This window comes from Aethalodelphis obliquidens, unplaced genomic scaffold (genome assembly GCF_003676395.1).
Source record: "Aethalodelphis obliquidens isolate GAN/ISIS:26980383/991018 unplaced genomic scaffold, ASM367639v1 scaffold25, whole genome shotgun sequence".
NCBI lineage: Eukaryota > Metazoa > Chordata > Mammalia > Artiodactyla > Delphinidae > Aethalodelphis > Aethalodelphis obliquidens.
In genome coordinates, this window is record NW_020837969.1 from 30,642,596 (window position 1) to 30,662,423 (window position 19,828).

The 19,828-nt window shown below is 36.5% G+C and overlaps 1 protein-coding gene across 1 annotated transcript in view; it reads right to left on the reverse strand.

The window, feature by feature from the left end:
* Positions 1-19,828, reverse strand: part of LOC113628960 (A disintegrin and metallopeptidase domain 3-like) — a 101,897-nt gene that overhangs the window by 32,626 nt on the left and 49,443 nt on the right. Inside the window, exons 11-12 of the mRNA XM_027123018.1 lie at positions 12,585-12,724; positions 6,977-7,163 (exon numbers count right to left, since the gene is read on the reverse strand). Of these exons, the coding sequence (XP_026978819.1) occupies positions 6,977-7,163; positions 12,585-12,724 (327 nt within the window). The remainder of the gene's footprint in view (positions 1-6,976; positions 7,164-12,584; positions 12,725-19,828) is intronic.

Consider the following 19,828-nt stretch of genomic DNA (forward strand, 5'->3'; position numbering starts at 1 on the left):
GCCATAACTATAGATAGAAAAGTCCTGGTGATCAAGACCAGTTTAGTCACTCCAAAATTTACTGAGATATGTTCTTACAATGAGTAAGAAAAGAAAGAAATTAGAGATGTGCTTAGGCAAAAGCCTGATGAAGTCATAAAGTCTCATCCAAATAGCATATTATGGATCGATGTAAGTTTTGCTGGATATGAAGGCTTCAAAGTCACACAGTCACTTTCAGAACCAACCTCATGCTCTAAGCACCACTGGTCAATGAACACACTGTCTAATGACATGGATGTGGAGAAAGAGAATGTAAAGACCTATCGGGGCTTACTGCCGTAGGTCTTGTTAAAAGATAACCTGAGGCATATTAAAACTTTTAAGAGTTTATTTGAGCAAAAACTGATTCAAAATGGGCAGCATCCAATTTAACAGTTAGAAAGAAGCTCCACGGGACTTCCCTGGTGGTCCAGTGGTTAAGACCCTGTACTTCCACTGCAGGGGGCATGGGTTTGATCCCTGGTCAGGGGACTAAGATCCTGCATGCCAAACGGCATGGCCAGAAAAGAAAGAAAAAGTAAAAAAAAAAAAAAAAAAAAAAAAAAGAAACGCTTAAGAGCTGTAAAATATGGAAGACTTTTATAGGCAGAAGGGAGTGGGAACAAGGAAGTTATACTGGCAAAAAGGTGGGCTGATTATTGCAAAGTTACTTTCCTTTAGGGGATGGCAGGGGTCTATCAGGCAGATTACCTAACTAGTGCTGGCCAGATGATTCCTGATTGACTGGTTTAAGATTACATTTCTGGAAGAGCCAAAAGTGTAGTTAAGGTAAATCTCTCAGTTTGGTGATGTGAGGTTTAGCATAAGGGACTCCATTTGGGGCCTGGTGTCTTGTTTTCGTTTTTGTTTGTTTTTAATTTATTTATTTATTTATTTATTTTTGCTGTGTTGGGTCCTCGTTTCTGTGCGAGGGCTTTCTCTAGTTGCGGCAAGTGGGGGCCACTCTTCATCGCGGTGTGCGGGCCTCTCACTGTCATGGTCTCTCTTGTTGCGGAGCACAGGCTCCAGACGCGCAGGCTCAGTAGTTGTGGCTCACAGGCCCAGTTGCTCCGCGGCATGTGGGATCTTCCCAGACCAGGGCTCGAGCCCGTGTCCCCTGCATTGGCAGGCAGATTCTCAACCGCTGTGCCACCAGGGATGACCCTGTTTCTTTTAACAGTCTTTACAGCTATAATAAAACAGTGGCCTATCCAAGATGAATTCTCATTTTCCAATACACACCCTTGAAATCCAGTGGGGCAAGCTACCTCTTCCCTTAGGTCCACTGTGACTCCATCTTGGATTTTAAATGAAGACTTGAGAGTGCCCAGATGATGAAATAGCGACCCAAATCAGATTAATCAGTTCATCCACACAGTGCAAGCAGGCTATCAGAGACAACTGAACGTACTCTTGTATCGCAGGAATAATCTTTGAAAAACTATTTAGGAACTGGGCAATAAACTACCCAGAATGGACACCTTGGCAAAAGCTAAATGTAATTTCCTGCAGGCCAAGGGAGAGAAAAATCAATGGTTCAAGTCTGAGTCCTATGTTCACGTAGACATGGATATTAGGCCAGAGAGAATCTAATGCGGAAATTGTTTGTCTGCCCTTCGGAGAAAGTCTCTCTCACTACTGGGCTACAGAATAGCCATGGTACCCTAAGGTTTGGGCTGTGAGCAGGAATTATTCCTGGACACCATGTATTTACTATTGGCAGACTATCCTGTCTGACATGATACCATTTGATTGGCATTCACCCCAAATGTTTGGTACCCACTCTGTACACAGATCTTACCTCCTTCAACAATAAACAGGATAAGAATAAAGGGTTTCATCCACATGAAATGAAAGCCATATACACTGGTCAAGATGGATTGGAGAAGTGATGGTAACCAAGTTGTCAAGCCTTTCATCTATCCTGAGCACAGGCCATTATAGTACCAGGAAGTCCCCAGGGGTGAGATTGAAAGAATATTCTTACTAGATTTGGAAATGCTCTCAAATCACATACATTTCTGGTGGGTTCTTTAGGGCTAACACATACCCAAACAGTCATAAATAATAGATTTATGCTGAATAGATGATGGGGATAGATATTCTACAAAAATGTAACAGTTCTCTTGATTTTAAGGGACGCTCTCAATGTGGAAATGCTACGATTAAGACAGTGGAAGTAGGGATAAGTATATGACTAGAAGCCACATAGCTATCCTGGCCTATCTAGATTGTTATTGTGAAGCAGCACAAGATACAGTGGTAAGGAGAGGGGGAGAAAGGAATAGGAAGGGGAAAGGGAGCTGGTCAGAAGATCACTGTCTTGATCAAGGAGACAGCATATGCAGGGATACTCAAGAAAATCTGTCATCTTTTAACAGCCCTGCCTGGCCAGTAAAAAAGGTAAACATGGCAGTGGCTCCAATAGCAATGGCAGTTCCAGGTATGATGCAGTTACAGACCGAAGGCACTTGGTGTGTGGTGGTGGAAATTATAGTAAAATCTTTCTTCAGTATCTCACTAGACCCAAAAGATCAAAATCAGCTTGCAAGTTTAGATACTGAAAACAATTTATAACACATCTATGTGTTCCGAGACACTTGCAATCCACTTATAATCCAAGACTGGGCTCCAAAACAAGACCTAGTGTTTCCAGCACTTGGGACCGAGGAAGACAGGCAAATGTGTCTTTTCTACCAGTTACAGTCAAGTGAGAAAAGGAAATCCAGGGCACACAGTCCAGGGCAATGGACATGGCCAGTCCTCACAAATACAGCATGTTAGCCCCTAATCTCCTCTCGAGGGTATTGTTTGACATTGACTGCAATAGACACCTTTCCAGATATGACACAGCAATTCCTCTGCACAGCAGACATGAATCATACTAATCAAGTACTCCTAAATGGATGATATTTACACATCTAGTCAGACAAGGGTGCCACCTTGAAAGCCAAGGATACTCAGTACTGTGCGATTAGCTGGGGCAGGCCATGGACGTTCTATGGTCCACATCACGCACAAGCAGCTACAAGTAACTTTAGAGCCAGTTACATTTTCTGCAAATGTGTATGTCTGAGCTTATTAAACAATGAACTACCCTGGCCATTAATTTGTTTTACGCCTTTTATATATTTTTGTTCTTTTGTTAGTCTTTATCATTGGATAAATTTGTTCTCAGGTCTCAGACGTGATGTATGTTGGTGATAAACTAAGAACTGCCTATACTCCTAAAGCGTTTCAAGGTTGTAAAATGTTGCAAACGAGAAAAAAAAAGTACTGTCTGGCTAGAGGAAGTCACAGGTAATTAGAGTCTTATATTAAAGTACTGAGGTTTAAACGGAAGTGGAAACCATTGTTCCCAGAGTGATTAGCAAATCAACAATAATTAAAATAATTTTTGCCACTACTGGTCTTTAGCATGTAGCACTGGATACTGCTAGTACTTTTCACTAGCAGTAAAAACTTCCATTCTGGGAAGCTGACGAAGTTCATTTCAATTTCATTAGGCAAGACTTAGAGCACCGCTTTACTCTCCTCCCCACAATAATATGTCATCTCAGGATTATACCAAATCTGAAATATTATTATACCAGTGTGAAATATTATTGAATGTATAGGTATTCTGTCAAAATCATAACACTTTTAGAATGGTCTGCAACTGAGAAAATTTGCATCCCATGCTATTTAAGCATATATGACTAAAGACAGACTCTACAATCCAAATAATCCATCTATACTGACTTACAAAACAAGCAGTTACATTTCAATGGGGGTAGGTGGAGCTCAGCCAGAAGAATCATTGAAAGCTGTCCAGGATAAAAGGGAAAAAAACCCCCGGCCACTGGGCACTGCAACTGATTAGGACCCCCTGTAACCGCAGGCATCTCTGATCACTTACACAGCTGATTTCATCCAATGGCCCTAAATTTCCTGATATCCACTGGCTCCTGGAATTTGGAACTAATGAACTTTATCCCATGGTTCAGTGAAGAACTTTTCCCGGGAAAGTTCCACTATAAACAGATTGGCCTCTGACACTGGTAAAGTCCACAAACAGGAAGCTGTACACCCATAAGAAACAGAAATAGCCCACCTACTCCTTTACCTAAACTACTAGGTCACTGAAGGTCCTCTCTGTAAGACTTGTCTCATGCCGAAAAAACTTAGTTTACTGAAGAATCAGCATACATCCTAGCCTTCCAGCATATTGGTGATAAATTCCTGATAATTCATACAAGTGAATGCGAATGAAATGACAGACAAATGTGTAAAAGACATGAAAAGACCATTCAACCATAGGAAAACCCAAAGTAAGTAAGATATCCTCAAAGTTATATATACATGTATACCTCATGACACAGCACATTCACTTGTCGGTACACATACACCCTAGTGAAATGCAGGCACATGTGCAGCAGGAAACATGTGCAAGAAAATTCATAAATAAATGAGTCTTTACAGTCATAAATTGAAATAAACTTAAGTTTTCATTTCACAAATAATGCATAAATAAACTGAAATTTTCATAAACTCAATACTAAAAGCAATGAAAACAATTGGAATATAGCTACATTCAAAAGTTGATGGATGTTCCAAGTACAATACTGGGTGAAAGACCAAGTTACAAATGACACAAATCATATGATTGCCAATTATATAATAGTAGAACACAGTTAATCAAACTATATTGTATAAAGATGGGAAAATAGGAGGTAAAACTAAAACTATGATGACAAGAAAGTACTGAAATGATACCTTTAAATTCTAAATGATGATTGGGAAAAGGAGGCATATTGAGAGTGGACACACAAAGAAATTCTTTGGCAGAGGTAAGGATTGTTTTGACCTTAGTGCAAAGTATTCAGGTGCTTGTTAAGTATCTATGTATTACACTCTTCATCCATATTTCCTGTATATATTTCATATATGTTATATATCACAGTGAAATAATGGAATGGTATAAATATTTACTGCTAAACAAAAGTGGGCGGAGTTTACTATAGAGAGAACTGTACTAAAATATATTTTAAAGAAAATTATAATTAAATGGGAGATTATTTCTGAAAGAAACTTCGACATACAAAAACACTGATAAAAAGGAATGGAGGGCTTCCCTCGTGGCGCAGTGGTTGGGAGTCCGCCTGCCGATGCAGGGGACATGGGTTCATGCCCCGGTCTGGGAGGATCCCACGTGCCGCGGAGCGGCTGGGCCCGTGAGCCATGGCCGCTGGGCCTGCGCGTCCGGAGCCTGTGCTCCGTAACGGGAGAGGCCGCAACGGTGAGAGGCCCGCGTACCGCAAAAGAAAAAAAAAAAAAAAAAAAAAGGAATGGAAGGTAAAATAAAGCAACTATTTTCTGAATAAATTCTTCATAGTACTTTCTAATGTAAAGAAATGAAATATTTTACAAGAGTATTTTACAAGAAAGTTAATTGGGTTGTAAACACTGTGATCTGGGAAGAAGGTGGCCCAGATAGATGTTTACCATTAAACATCTATGGTAAAAATACAAAGATAATCACTAAAGGAAAATAAACAGTACATATAGACTAAATCACTAAAAGAAATACTGGAAGAAAGGAAAACAAAATAAACAGATTCAACAAAAATTCAGTTAAGAACAAATGTGGCAAATTGAATATAGAAAATATAAAAATTTTGAGACAACTAAAATTATAAAAATATGCAATCTAGAGGAGCATAAGAAAATTAAATGTAATGAGGTATCCTGGAAAAGATCCTGGGACAGAAAAATGCCATTAGGTAAAAACAAAGGAAATCTGAATAAACTATGGACTTTAGTTAATTTAAAAATATGTAAAAGTATTAATCACAATAATATTTGAGTTAATCTTATAAATCAAGGACAGACTGAATAATAAATTAAAACCTAAGGTAAATACTGAACTTAATAGTAAAGAAAACCTAAATGAGAATAGAGAAATATCAGGGAAATACTGATTTAAGGAAGCTAGTGTGTGCATAGATATAGACATAAAATATGTATACAGATATACAGATATATACCAGACCAAATAGACATTAAAACAGAAATCAACATTAGAAATAAAGAGATTCAGTATTTGAAGGTAAAGTATTAAATTTCTAGGAAGGTGCAACAATTGTAAATAAATTTACACCATACAAAAGAAATACAAAATATATAAAATATGAATTGAGTAAATGATAATGAGAATTAGGCAAATCCAACTGTATAGTTGGAGATATCAATATTATTTCTCGAGTGCTGAGAGTTCAGGCAAACAAAATTAGTAAAAATATACAGAAGATTTGAGTCATTCACTTAAAAATTATAATGCAATCAGATTATACAGATTTTAGCTCCTAACAATTAGAGCTTACATCTCAGCAAGCAAATATGAAACATTAAAATAATCACCGCACGAGTATATGAAGGCAACAACAACAAAATGCAATGATTAGCTGTCTTACCAAGCACAAATGAAAAACAAGAAGGCAAAGAGCAAAAAGCTAAATATAACAACAAACAAGGATTGTGATTAACCCAACTCTGCGAAACGAAGCTAAAATAAATGAGGCTCAAGACCCGGAAGTAGGAGACGAGGAGGCGAACAACAGCATACATTTAATAACTCAGTGATCCAGTTCAGGCACTTTGGAGGAATTCAGGGATGATTTAGGTGATAATTATACTACTGTTGGAACTGATGTTTATGATACAGAAAGGTGGGTAATGTTTACACAACAAGGAAAATCTACTTCTTTAACCACACTGCACTTACCCCAAACTTAAATTCTTCAAATGTTTCAAATTCAGGACGAGCCAGTTATCACATGCCTTGTATCTCCCCATCTTAGCTATTTGATAAAACGGTGCAACATTAAAAAAAAAAGTCCTCTCACTTATATCACAACTATATTTATAAGACTACAGAAACAAATCTTTAGATAAGCTATTAATGTTTCTCACCAACCTCTGGCCCACCACAGTCACATTGCTCTGGCGGTTCCAAAACTCCATTGCCACAAACTGAAACTCTTCCTTGTGGAACCACTTTTGAAACTGTTCGATTCTGAAGACATTCAAATTCAGGCTGTGAAGCTGTATGTTTGAATTCATCCACGCTGCAACTGCTGAAAAACTTTACACCACAGGAACGTCTGAAATTAAATTATATTCCTCAGTTAAAAGGAATAAAATCAGTATCAAAGTAATACTCCTTCAATAACGTACTATGAATTCTGTACTACTTCACTTAGAGAATAGCCAAAACGGGAGACTGCTTTATTTTTAATACAATTAGTAATGCAAGAATAAGTTCGTTTCTATTATAATTCAATATAACAGACATCTAATAAGTAGAGGATGTTAAGGTTACATGATTTAGAATATATTAAACAAAACAGCGCTTGGCACACAAAAAGCTCTGTTTAAGTATGTCTTACTATTTACTATTTTCATTATTATTGACACCACCATCATAATTATTATTATAATTATTATTATATTATTAATATATATTAATAATATCTAATATATTGTAATATATAATAATATTATATATTAATATAATATAATAATCAATATACATTATTAATATAATTATATTATATTATTATAATTATTAAATTATAATTATTATTATAATTATGATGGTGTTGTCAATAATAATGAAAATAGTAAATAGTAAGACATACTTAAACAGAGCTATTTGTGTGCTAAATATATTTAATATATTCTAAATATATTCTAAATCATGTAACCTTAGCATCCTCTACTTAAGAAAATGAAACATACTAGGAATAATATGGAAAAATGAAGGAATAAACAATGGTGGACTGTGTTAATTAAAAGTCAGAATTATTTGTACTTTGGTAACAAAATTAATTAATTAAAATATCTCAACACTGAGTATATAGAATGTATAAACCCTAGATTCTTTTTATTTTGATATTTTTATATTTCTAAGTGCACTGTTTAATGGGCTTTTGTTTAAATTTGTAACAGTCTCTATGAGATTAGAGAAATGATACAAAAGTACGAAAACCAAATTTTGTTTCCTGAAATGGTTGAGTAAGTTGCCAACGGGAGATCCTGATTACTCTAAATATTTTAATGTATAACTCTTACATAGTAATGAATTCTCTGAAATCACACCTTCAGTATCAGGAAATAATGATACGGTGCTGAAACCTAATCCTCACATCACATTCAAATTTCCCCTTCATCACAGTATTGGCACTTTATAGCAAAAGGATCCCGTTCAAAATCAACCACTGCATTTAGTTCTCATGTCTCCTTAGCTTAGTTGATTACAATTTTTGTTGAATTTCATGACAGTGAAACGTTTTATAATTACAGGCTGATTATTTGGTAAAATGTCCCTCAATTTGGGTTTATGAAATGTTTCCCCATAGTTAGACTGAGGTTATGCATCTTGGCAACCTCATCACAGAAGTGTTGCTGACTCTGTCTGCTCCATTGCATCCTAACAGACAGCACATGATTTCAACTTGTTATATTTTTGGTAAAAGTCACTTTGATCAGTTGATTAAGGTGTGTCTGCCAGTCTTCACTCTAACATTTCTTTCCTTTCTTATCACTTAATAATTATTTGAAGAGAAGTTTTATGTAAAATCTCATTTCTAATCACATTTTCAATTCATTCATGTATTTACATGAATATGGAATCATATCTTCCTATTACACTCAGTGGGTTATAATCCATTACAAACATTACAAATGACTTTCAAATTGTCCCAGATTTGCCTATGGGGAGCCCCTTTCAAACTGCTTTGTGTTCCTGTGACAAATCTCCATAATTCTTTGAACACCTCCTTATACTCTGACACAAATGTTCCAGGCTTGTTTGCTTTTGTCTGTCGTAGCCCTGGAATCAGGTATATGATGTCTCCAACTTTGTTCTTCTTTCTCAAGATTGCTATGGCTATTCAGGGTCTTTTGCTATCAAGAACTGCCTGTTTGTTAAAGGTCCATGAAACCCAGGAACACAAGCTCCCCTGCCACTAGGGCTACATGATCAACAGGTGACTCCAAGGCAGCAGCCACAAAAAATAGTGCACCAGGCACCTGTAGAAGCTCCTCTATGGAAGATACTGGTACTCTAGGGTACAGCAGATAGAGAGTCCAGTGATAGCACTCGCCCTCTGCAGTCTCTGGAAAGGATCACAGTCAGTTGTTGGATTTGTGTTTAACTAGAAACCTGATTCTCATGCAGCAGTTATGAAGGTAAGCTAAAAGACTTCTTTCACAGAAAGACTGCAATTCTGGTTCTAGGGTCTGTTTGCTGTGCCATGCAGGTGGCAACCAGCTGAAACTTTCTCTGTGGGTTACCGTCCTGTGGTACCCATAAGCATAAGTCCTGCTGGCCACCGAGCCAGGTGGTCTACACATGTTCCCTGGAAGCAGCAACAAAATTCAGGGTGCCAGACAAGGTTGTAATGTCCTTTCTGAGAGACGCCGAGGAGCTGGAGCAAGGAAGGGGGAGGGTGAACAGTTATGCCCACTGGCCTCTGCTTGTTGAGAGAATCACCGTTGGCCCCAAGATGTGAGCCAAACAGTCAGCATGCCCCTGAGGCAGACGCTCCTGGACAAGTAAATGGGCCACTTTCACAGAAAATCTGGGGTGTGTTTCAGTCTGCTACCCGTGCAGTGCCCTGGCGTGACAGCTCGCCATGAACTACCTCTCCAATCGTTACTGTTACAGTCCCAGGGGACCCAGGAACGCAAGTCCCTCTGGGCACCAGAGCCGGGCCATCAGGGGGTGTCTCCTGGGCAGCAGCCACAGAAACTAAAGCAGCAGAAGCCTGTACAAACTCCCCTCCTGGAGATACTGGTTCTCTGGAACATGGCAGATGGAGGCCTTGAAGATAGTTCCCATCCTCCAAGACCTCTGAAAAAGATTACAGTATGACTTTAGACATGGGTTTCATTAGAAACCTGCCCCTAGGTCACAGCTATGAAGATAAGCTAATAGGCCTCTTTCACAGAAAGATTGGGTTCCTAGGATGTGGCCTCTCGCTGCTACCTGGGGGTCGTAGCTGTTTAAGAAAACTTGTTCCACTGTTTTACAGTTTTGTGGGAACTGTGAGCTTAAACCCAGCTGGCCGCCAGAGCCCAGTGATCTAGAGGTGGCAACCTGTGGGTGGCAACCGCAAAAACTGGGGTGCCAGGGGACGGTGCAAGCTCCTTTCCAGGAGAATCCAGCAGGCTGTAGCGAGGTAGAGGGAGAACACAAAGGTGGCATCCACCAGCCTCCATCCCCAGAGAGTACCTTAGCAGGCTTCTAGATGTGTGTTCAGTTAGAGGCCTGACCTTCCAGCCAACACGTTAATATGAGAAAATAAGCCTCTTTGGCATAAAGACTGGGTGCCTCTCAATAGGCCACAGAGGTGGCAAGTGAGTTCAAAAGTTTTAAGATCTCTTTCTCGGTTCACTATAGCCTTATTTGGCTCACATGTGCAAGTCCAATTGTCTTTCACAGCTAGATGTTTGGGGGTTCATCTCTCAGTTGCAGGTCTTACCGGTTAGGGTGTCCAATAAGCATTCAAATCTTTCACCCCTCAGAGAGGATCTCTAGGTTTGAGTTCCGTCCCAATTGTGGGTCACCTTGCTGGGGGTAGGAATTATGGTGAGATTTGTTCTTAGCCTTTCCTACCCTCTTCGATGTCGTTTGCCCTCTGTGTAGGTGTCTTTTGTATGTATGTATGTATGTATGTGTGTGTGTGTGTGTGTGTGTGTGTGTATGTATGTATGTATGTGTGTGTGTGTGTGTGTGTGTGTGTGTGTGTGTGTGTGTAGGTGTCTTGAGCATGCTTTCTGTTTTTTTCTGAGGAAATTGTTCCATGCGTAGCCATAGAGTTGGCTTGTCTGAGGGTGGACAGAAGTTCAAGTTCTTCCTAACTCACCATCTTGAACCAGAACCTCTATAAATAATTATTGACATCTCTCTTCCTCTCAGTCTTATGAAACTGCTGTAGATTATTATGAGAATCATTATTTACCAAATACTGTTGCCAAAGTGCTCCAGGTCTCTGCTCAAAACCTGCCAACGTGCACATTTATCAGGAGTTAACATAAATCTTTAAGGCAAAGAGTCCAGAGATAAGAAAGGAAGCTACAAATAAACAAAACAGATGGAACCAGCTGGGACCAAGATGGCGAGGAATCTGACCTCCAACAGACCCTGAGTCTCATTATACACTGATTTTACTATATTAGTTTATTAAATGACACACCTACCAGTGCCTATAAATGGCCACTAAGGAACAAAAAGGATTAATAAAAGGGGGCTCCCCACTCCCTCAAAACAGCCCTGCCTCTGCCCTTGTAGCATATGCCCCCGCATCATCAGCCTCACTCTTCCAGCCTTTGTCCTTACTCTTTAAAAGTAAATCCCTCTCACCACATGGGTGAGGAGTTGATCTGTGAACTTAGATCCTGCTTCTCCATTCCTTGCCCACTGAGGAGAGCTTGTGCTATGTCGATGGATCTCAGCTTCGGTTTCGTTACTCTGTTTCTTGAATAAAACAAAAAAAGAACTCTCCCCTGCCCAGGCAGAGAGCCTAGGGTCTATAGGACTTAATTCAGTAACAATATTACTATATTGCTGTTCTTTCTGATATATTTAACATTCATGTTACAAAATATATTATATTATCCATACTGCATAAATCAATTAAAATGTGTTTTTTAAAATTTATCATAAAATCCCAATTTCCACATCATGATTGCTTGCTCAGGCTCTTTCCTACATCTCCTATTACCTCCTGAACTTCTTCCTCTGACTCATGGTTCCTTAGCCTCTTTGTATTTTACTTTCCTTTTTTGTTTTTTTTTAAATGTCTATGCCTTTAACATTCTTCCTTATAGTTTCAGCCATTTCTTTTGTTTCTTTGTTTTATCCCTCCCCCAAGCCCTTTTTTCCAGTCTTTTGAGCTCTTAAAATTTTTTGCTATCCAAGTATCACTTCACTTGCTTTCCCTGAAAAGTTTTCAACAAGTTCTTCACATGACTAGATTTATTTCTTCTCTTTCAGGTCCTAACATAAGTTTTGCCTCATAGAAAACGTCCTAGACCACTTTATCAGAAAGTTTCTCCTCCCCATGTATTCCCTATTTATTTCCCTCCTGGCACTTATCATAAGCTGTTTAAATCTTGTTTATTCTTATTTCAACTGTTTAAGTTTCTGCCCTGATGGACTAATATAAGGTATATAGCTTTTTTCTATCTCGCTAATCATTTATATGACAAACACAATACTTGTGACACAGTACATACTTAAAAATTTTTTTGATAGAATGAATGAATTTCACCTCAAGGTTCTAGCACTCCACACAAAGTCATCATCAATGACTCGATACTATAGCACTGAATATAGAACTATGAAGCACATTTTCTACAATATCCAATACTCATTCCCTTTAATAAGCTTTAAAATAACTTGTATGTATTTAATAAAAATATTCTTATTCAAGTTATACTGAGAGAAACTATTCATCAAGAAATGTAAGAAACACCTCCCAAAAGAAGACAAAGATTTGATAAAAATAACATCTTACATTGCTTCAGGATTCATTATGCATGTAGTTCCTGGACAGTAACAACTGTAGATGTCATTATTATATGTTAATCCCAGGTTAATTCCAAGCAACTGTGCCAAAACAACTGAAAATGCCTCTAAGGTTATCATCTTTGGATACTAAATAGAAATAAAAAACAGAATGGTTGCTTAAGTTATTTTTTCAACCCTTGGTCTTTTCATGTAATTGTGGCCATATTACCTGAATGCAAATACTAATTTAATGAACTAGTATGCCAAAGATCTTAAGATTTTCTTAAGAGCATTTTACAAAGTTAAATTTTGTTATTCTTTTTGAGTAATAGTACTTTCAACCCAAATGGCATTGACAAATAACAAAATAAGATGAATCATATGTTTTCATGACACATTACTGGTTTAATTCTAATAAACTTAAAAAAATATTTCAAGAAGATTAATCATTGTTTCAGTAACTATGTCACTTTTAATGTTAACACTGAAAAATACACAGATTCTTAAGGGTTTAACTGACAATCAGTTTTGATGTCAAAATAGTTTTAGGAGAGAAAATCAAACATTTTTTTTCTAAAGGCAGAATACTTGTATTAAAAAACTAAAACTTCAGAAGTAGTGATACTTCTGATATAAGTGATACACACAAAGCCCTGGTTGGTAATCAATGATGTTTTTAACTATCTCCATAGTTTTGCCTTTTCCAGAATGTCATAGAGTTGGAATAATACAGTGTGTGGCCCTTTAAAATTGGCTTCTTTCACTAACCACTTTACTTTTAAAATTCCTCCACATCTTTTAATTGCATGATGGCTAATTTTTAAAATACTGAATAATATTCCGTTTTATGGATTAACTCCAGTTTCTCTATCCATTCACCGATTAACAGACATCTTGTGTGATTTCAATTTTTGGCAATTATAAATAAAGTCGCTATACATAATCATGTCTGAGGATTCTGTGGATGTAAGTTTCCAACTAATTTTTGTAAATGGTATAGAGGACAGCTGCTGGATCATATGGTAAGGCAATATTGAAGTTTATAATAAATTGCCAAATTGTCTATCACAGTGGCTGTACCATTTTGTATTCCCATCAACATGAATGGTTGCTCCAAATCCTCACAATATTTGGTATCATTAGTTTTGCATGCAAGTACAAAGCTGAATAAGAATGGTAGGTTACATTCTTGCCTTGTTCCGAATCTTAGTAGGAAGCATTTCATTTCTAAACATTAAGTTGGATGTAAGCTGTATTGTTTTTGTAGACAGTCTTTCTGAAGTTGAGGAAGTTGCTTCTATTGCCACTTTGGTGAGTTTAATCATAAATTGTGTTGGAATTGTCAAATGTGTTTTCTGCATCTATCGATATAATCAAATATTTTCCATTTTAGCTTATTGATAGGATCAATTAAATTAATTGATTTTTACATGATTATCCAGCCCTAAATATCTGAAAAATTCCAGATATAAATATCAATAGGGAGATATAAAATATTATAAAAAGAAATTCTGTGGTAAAGTAAAATCAATAAACAAACATTTACTGGAGGTCTTCAGAAGTAGACTTGGTCAGGCAGAGGAAGAATCAGAAATGAAGACAGGTCATTTGAAATCACTTTTTCATGGGAGCAAAAACCAAAAACAAAATGTAGAAGAAGAGACGAGCTTATGGACTCTAACAAATAGAGCGATACATGCATTATGGGTGCCTCAGAAAGAGAAGAGAGAAAAGAAAGGGACAGAGGGCTTATTTGAGGAAATCACTGACACAAACTTTATAAATGTGAGGACATGCAGATTCAAGAAACTCCATGACCCCTAACTAGGAAAATCAAAAGAGACCTACGGAGAAACGTATTGTAATAAAACCACTATAAGTCAAAGACAAAGGGATAAATCTTGAAATCAACAAGAGAAAATGAATTGTCAGTTATCAGGGAGGTCTCAAAGTTATTATCAGATTTCTTAGCTGAAACATTACAGCCCAGAGGTATTGGGAAAAATACATTCAAAGTGCTGAAAGAAAGAATCTGTCAATCAACAATACTGCATCCAGTAAAACTGTCCTTCAAAAAATAATGAAGACTTTTCCAGGAAAGCTGTGGGGGTTTATTACCAACTGACCTGATGTATAAGAAATGAGAAAGGGTGGTCTTCAAGGTTAAAAGGAAGGATGCTCGATAGCAACATAAGGCCAAAAGAAAATTATAAAATCCTCTAATGAAGGTCAGTACATGGATAAACATACTAGCTTATATCTTCATAATTTTGGTGCACATATGCACTTTTAACTCCTGTACAGAATTTAAATGGCAGAACTAATATCTATGCAATAACATAAAGAGAAGGATAGAACTGTAAAGGAATAGAGTATATGTATGTAATTGAAGTGAAGTTGTTATCAGTTTTTCAGTTTAAAATTATAAAATTGAGATATTCTTAGTAATTGCATAACTAACCATAACCAAAATATCTACAATATACACAAAAGGAAAGACAAGGGAACCAATGCATTTCACAATTTAAAAAATCAATGTAACACAAAGTAAGGCAGAAAGAGAAGATGAAAGGGACAAAAAGCTACAGGATATAAAGAAAAAAATTAACAAAACGGCAAAAGTTCTTCCTATTAGTAATTAATTTAAATGTAAATGAATTAAACTCCTCAATTAAAAGACATGTATAGGCTAAATAGATTAAAAAACAGGATTCAACTATGTCACTTTAGATCTGAAGACTCACACAGGTTGAAAGGTTATGGATGAAAAAGATATTCCATGCAAATAGTAACCAAAAGAGGGCTGGGCATGGCTATACTAATATCAAACAAAATACTTTAAATTCAAGACTGTTAAAAGAGACCAGGAAGAACATTTCATAATGATAAAAGGGTCACTTCACCAAGAAGATACATCATTTAATATTTATGCACCAAACATTACAGCACTAAATATACGAAGCACCTCTTGACCAAATTGAAAGGCTAAATGGACAGCAACATAAGAGACTTTAATACTTCACTTTGAATAGTGGACAGAACAATCTGACAAAAGATATTATGTAAATAATGGACAACAGGATAGACTGACTGGTCTTAACTGACATGTGGAACATCCCATCCAACAACAGCAGAACTCATGTTCTTCTCAAGTGCACACAGAAATGTCTCTAAGGTAGACCACTTGTTAGGCTACAGAACAAGTCTGTCAACTTTAAAATATTGTATTTATACAAAGCATATTTTTCTGATGCTGATGGAATGAAACTACAAATTAGTAAGAAAAGTAGAACTTGAAAATCTGCAAATTTGTGGGACTCCAACAACACACCATTAAACACCAATGATTCCAAAGAAGAAATCACAAAGCAAAGTTACAAAATATGCTGAGAAAAAAGAAAATGAAAATACAATATATCCAAACTTATGGGATCCAGTAAAAGCTCTGTTAAGAGGGAAGTTTATGGCAGTAAACAAATAAATTAAAAAAGAAGAAATATCTCAAATGAAAAAACATGAGTTTACACATCAGAGAACTAGAAAAATAGGAACAAACTGAACTCAGAAAGATAGAAACTCAGACAGAAAGAAAGAAATAATAAAGTTCAAAGCAGGGATAAATAGAATTAGAGAAGAGAAAAAAAATTAATGTAACAAAAAGTTAATTCTTTGAAAACATCAGCATAATTGGCAAACGCTTAGCTAGATTAACTGAGAAAATAAGAGATAAGGCTCACATGACTAAAATAAAAAACAAAAAAGCATACACAATCAATACCCTTTTTATGATTAAAAATCCTCAACAAACTAGGAATGTAAGAAAACAACCTTGGGACTTCCCTGGTGGCACAGTGGTTAAGAATCAAGCCCTGGTCTGGGAAGATTTCACATGCCACGGAACAAATAAGTCCATTTGCCACAACTACTGAGCCTGCGCTCTGGAGCCCATGAGCCACAACTACTGAGCCTGTGTGTCACAACTGCTGAAGCCCATGCACCTAGAGCCCGTACTCCACAACAAAAGAAGCCACTGCAACGAGAAGCCCGCAAACTGCAATGAAGTGTAACCCCTGCTCGCTGCAACTAGAGAAGCCTGCGTGCAGCAACAAAGACCCAATGCAGCCAAAAATAAATAAATAAATTAATTAATTTAAAAAAAAGAAAACAAAAACAAAACAAAACAAAAAAAAACAACTTCCACATAACACAGAGCATGGAGAAAAGAACATAACTAACATTACACTCAATGGTGAAATCCTGAATGTTTTTCTTCTAATATTATGAGCAAGGTAGGGTACTCACTCTTGCCACATCTGTTTAATCTAGTATAGGAAGATCAAACCAGAGCAATTAAGCAATAAAATAAATGAAAGGCTTCTATCTTGGAAAGAAGAAAGTAAAATTATTTCCATTTGCAGATGATATGGTCCCATATGTAGAAATCCACAAATATTCCACATAAAAGAAACTGAGAACTAATAAATGAATTCAGCAAAGTTGCAGGATACAAAATCAGAACAATTGATTGTTTCTATACATTAATAATGAACAATCTGAAAAAATATAACAAAATGATTTCAGTTACAATAACATTAAAAAGAGCAAAACACTTAGGATTGAACCTATCTAATGAGATGAAATACTTGCACATAGACACTGCAAAACATGGCTGAAAGTAAGTACAGAAGACACAAATAAGTGGAAAGACATTCCACGATCATGGACTGAAAGGCTTAACATTGTTAAGATGTCATTACCACCCAAAGCAATCTGTAGATTCAATGAAATCCCTACCACAATCCCAATAGCATTTGGGGGGCAAGAATAGAAACAAATAATCTCAAAATTCGTATGGAATCTCAAGGGACATGAATATACATAAATTTTGTGAAAAAGAAGAATAAAGTTGGAAGACTCAGATTTCCTGATTTTAAAACATATTACAAAGCTCTAGTAATCATAAGAGTGTGGTATTGGCATAAAGATATATAAATTGAATACAATAGAGAGCCTATAAATAAAACATCATGTATATGGTCAAATGACCTATGACAAGGGTGCCAAGACCACAAAATGGGGAAAAGGACAGTTTCTTCAACAAGAATACTCAATGGAGAAAAGACTGTCTCTTCAAGAAATGGTGATGGGAAAATTAAGTATCCACATACAAAAGAAAGAGTAGGACCCTTATATTACACCATATACAAAAATTAACTCAAAATGGTATAAAGATCTAAATGTAAGACAGCAAACTGTGAAACTCCTGGAGGAAAACATGGGGAAAAACTTCACAATATTGGGTTTGATGAATATTTTGTGGATATGATGCAAAAATCACTGACCTCAGGGGCAGAAATAGACAAACAGGACTAAGCCAAACTTAAACCTTTGTTCTTCAAAAGGCACAATCAACAGAATGTAAAGGCAATTTACAGAAGGGAAGAAAATATTTGCCAATCATTCATCTGATAAGGGGTTAATATTCAAAGTATAAGAACTCCTATATTATCAAAGATTAGCAAACTGAATTCAACAATGCATTAAAAAAATCATACACCATGATCAAGTAGGATTTATCCCAGGGGTGAAAGGATGGTTCAGTATCCACACATCAATCCATGTGATACACCACTTTAAAAATTTCAAAAAGAAAAATGATACAATCCTCTCAACAGAGGCAGAAAAAGCCTTTGACAAAATTCAACATCCATTTATGATAAAAACTCACCACAAAGTGGGTATACAGGGGCCATACCGCAACATAATAAAGGCCACATATGACATGCCCCCAGCTCAGTTGTGAAAATCTGGAAGTATTTCCTTTAAGATCAGGAATGGGATAAGGATGCCCACTCTTACTACGTTTACTCAACATAGTATTGAAAGTCCTTGCCACAGCAATCAGACAAGAAAAAGAAATTTAAAAATCCATATTTGAAGGGAAGAAGTAAAATGGTCACACTGTTTGCAGGTGACATGATACTATATAGACAGAATCCTGAAGACAGACCCCCAAAATTACTAGAGGTCACCAATGAACATGCTTAAGTTGCCAGATAAAAATTAATTTACAGAACTATGTTGCATTTCTATAAACTAACAACAAACTATCTGAAAGAGAAATTAAGAAACACATCCCATTTACAATCACATCACAAAGATTAAAATATCTATGAATAAATCTAGCTAAGGAGAAAAAAGACCTATCCTTGGAAAACCGTGACACTGATGAAAGAAACTGAATACAGCTCAAATAGATGAAATTATATACTGTATTTAAAGATTTGAAGAATGAATATTGTTAAAATAACCATATAGCACAAGACAGTACAGATTCACTGCAATTCCTATCAAAATACCAATGGCATTTTTTACAGAACCAGAGTAAACAATTCCAAAATGATTATGGAAACACAAGAGCCTGAATAGCCAAGACAATCTTAAGAAAGAAGAAAGTTAGAGGTACCACACTGCCTGATTTTAAACTTTACTACAAAGCTAAAGTAATCAAAACAGTATGGTACTGGGACAAAAACAGACCCATAGTTCACTGGCATAGAATAGAATAGAGAGCTCAGAAATGAACCCACAATTATATGGGCAATTAATCTCTGGTAAAGGAGGCAAGAATATATAATAGGGAAAAGACAGCATCTTCAAGAAATAATGTTGGGAAAACTGGACAGCTACATGCAAATGAATCAAACTGGACTGCTCTCTTACATCCTGCACAAAAATAAATTCAAAACAGTTTAAAGACTTGAATGTAACACCTGAAAACATAAAACTTCTGGAAGAACACACAGGCAATAAGCTCTTTGACATCTTAGTAACTTTTTGTATCTGTCTCCTTTGACAAGAAAAACAAAAGGGAAAAATAAACAAATTAGACTACATCACACTTAAAAAGCTTCTGCAGAGTAAAGAAAACTATTAACCAAACTAACAGGACACCTACTGAATGGGAGGAGATAATTGCAAATGATATAGCTGATTAGGGGTTAATATTAAAATTACACAAAGAACACACACAACTCAACACTGAAAAAGCCAACCCAATTAAAATATGAGCAGAGGATCTGAATAGACATTTTTCCAGAGAAGACATACATATGGCCAACAGGCACATGAAAACATTCCTAAACATCACTAATCATCAGGGAAATGCAAATCAAAACTGGAATGAGATATCATCTCACACGTGAGAGAACTGCCATTATCAAATAAAAACAACCCACAACTATTGTTGAG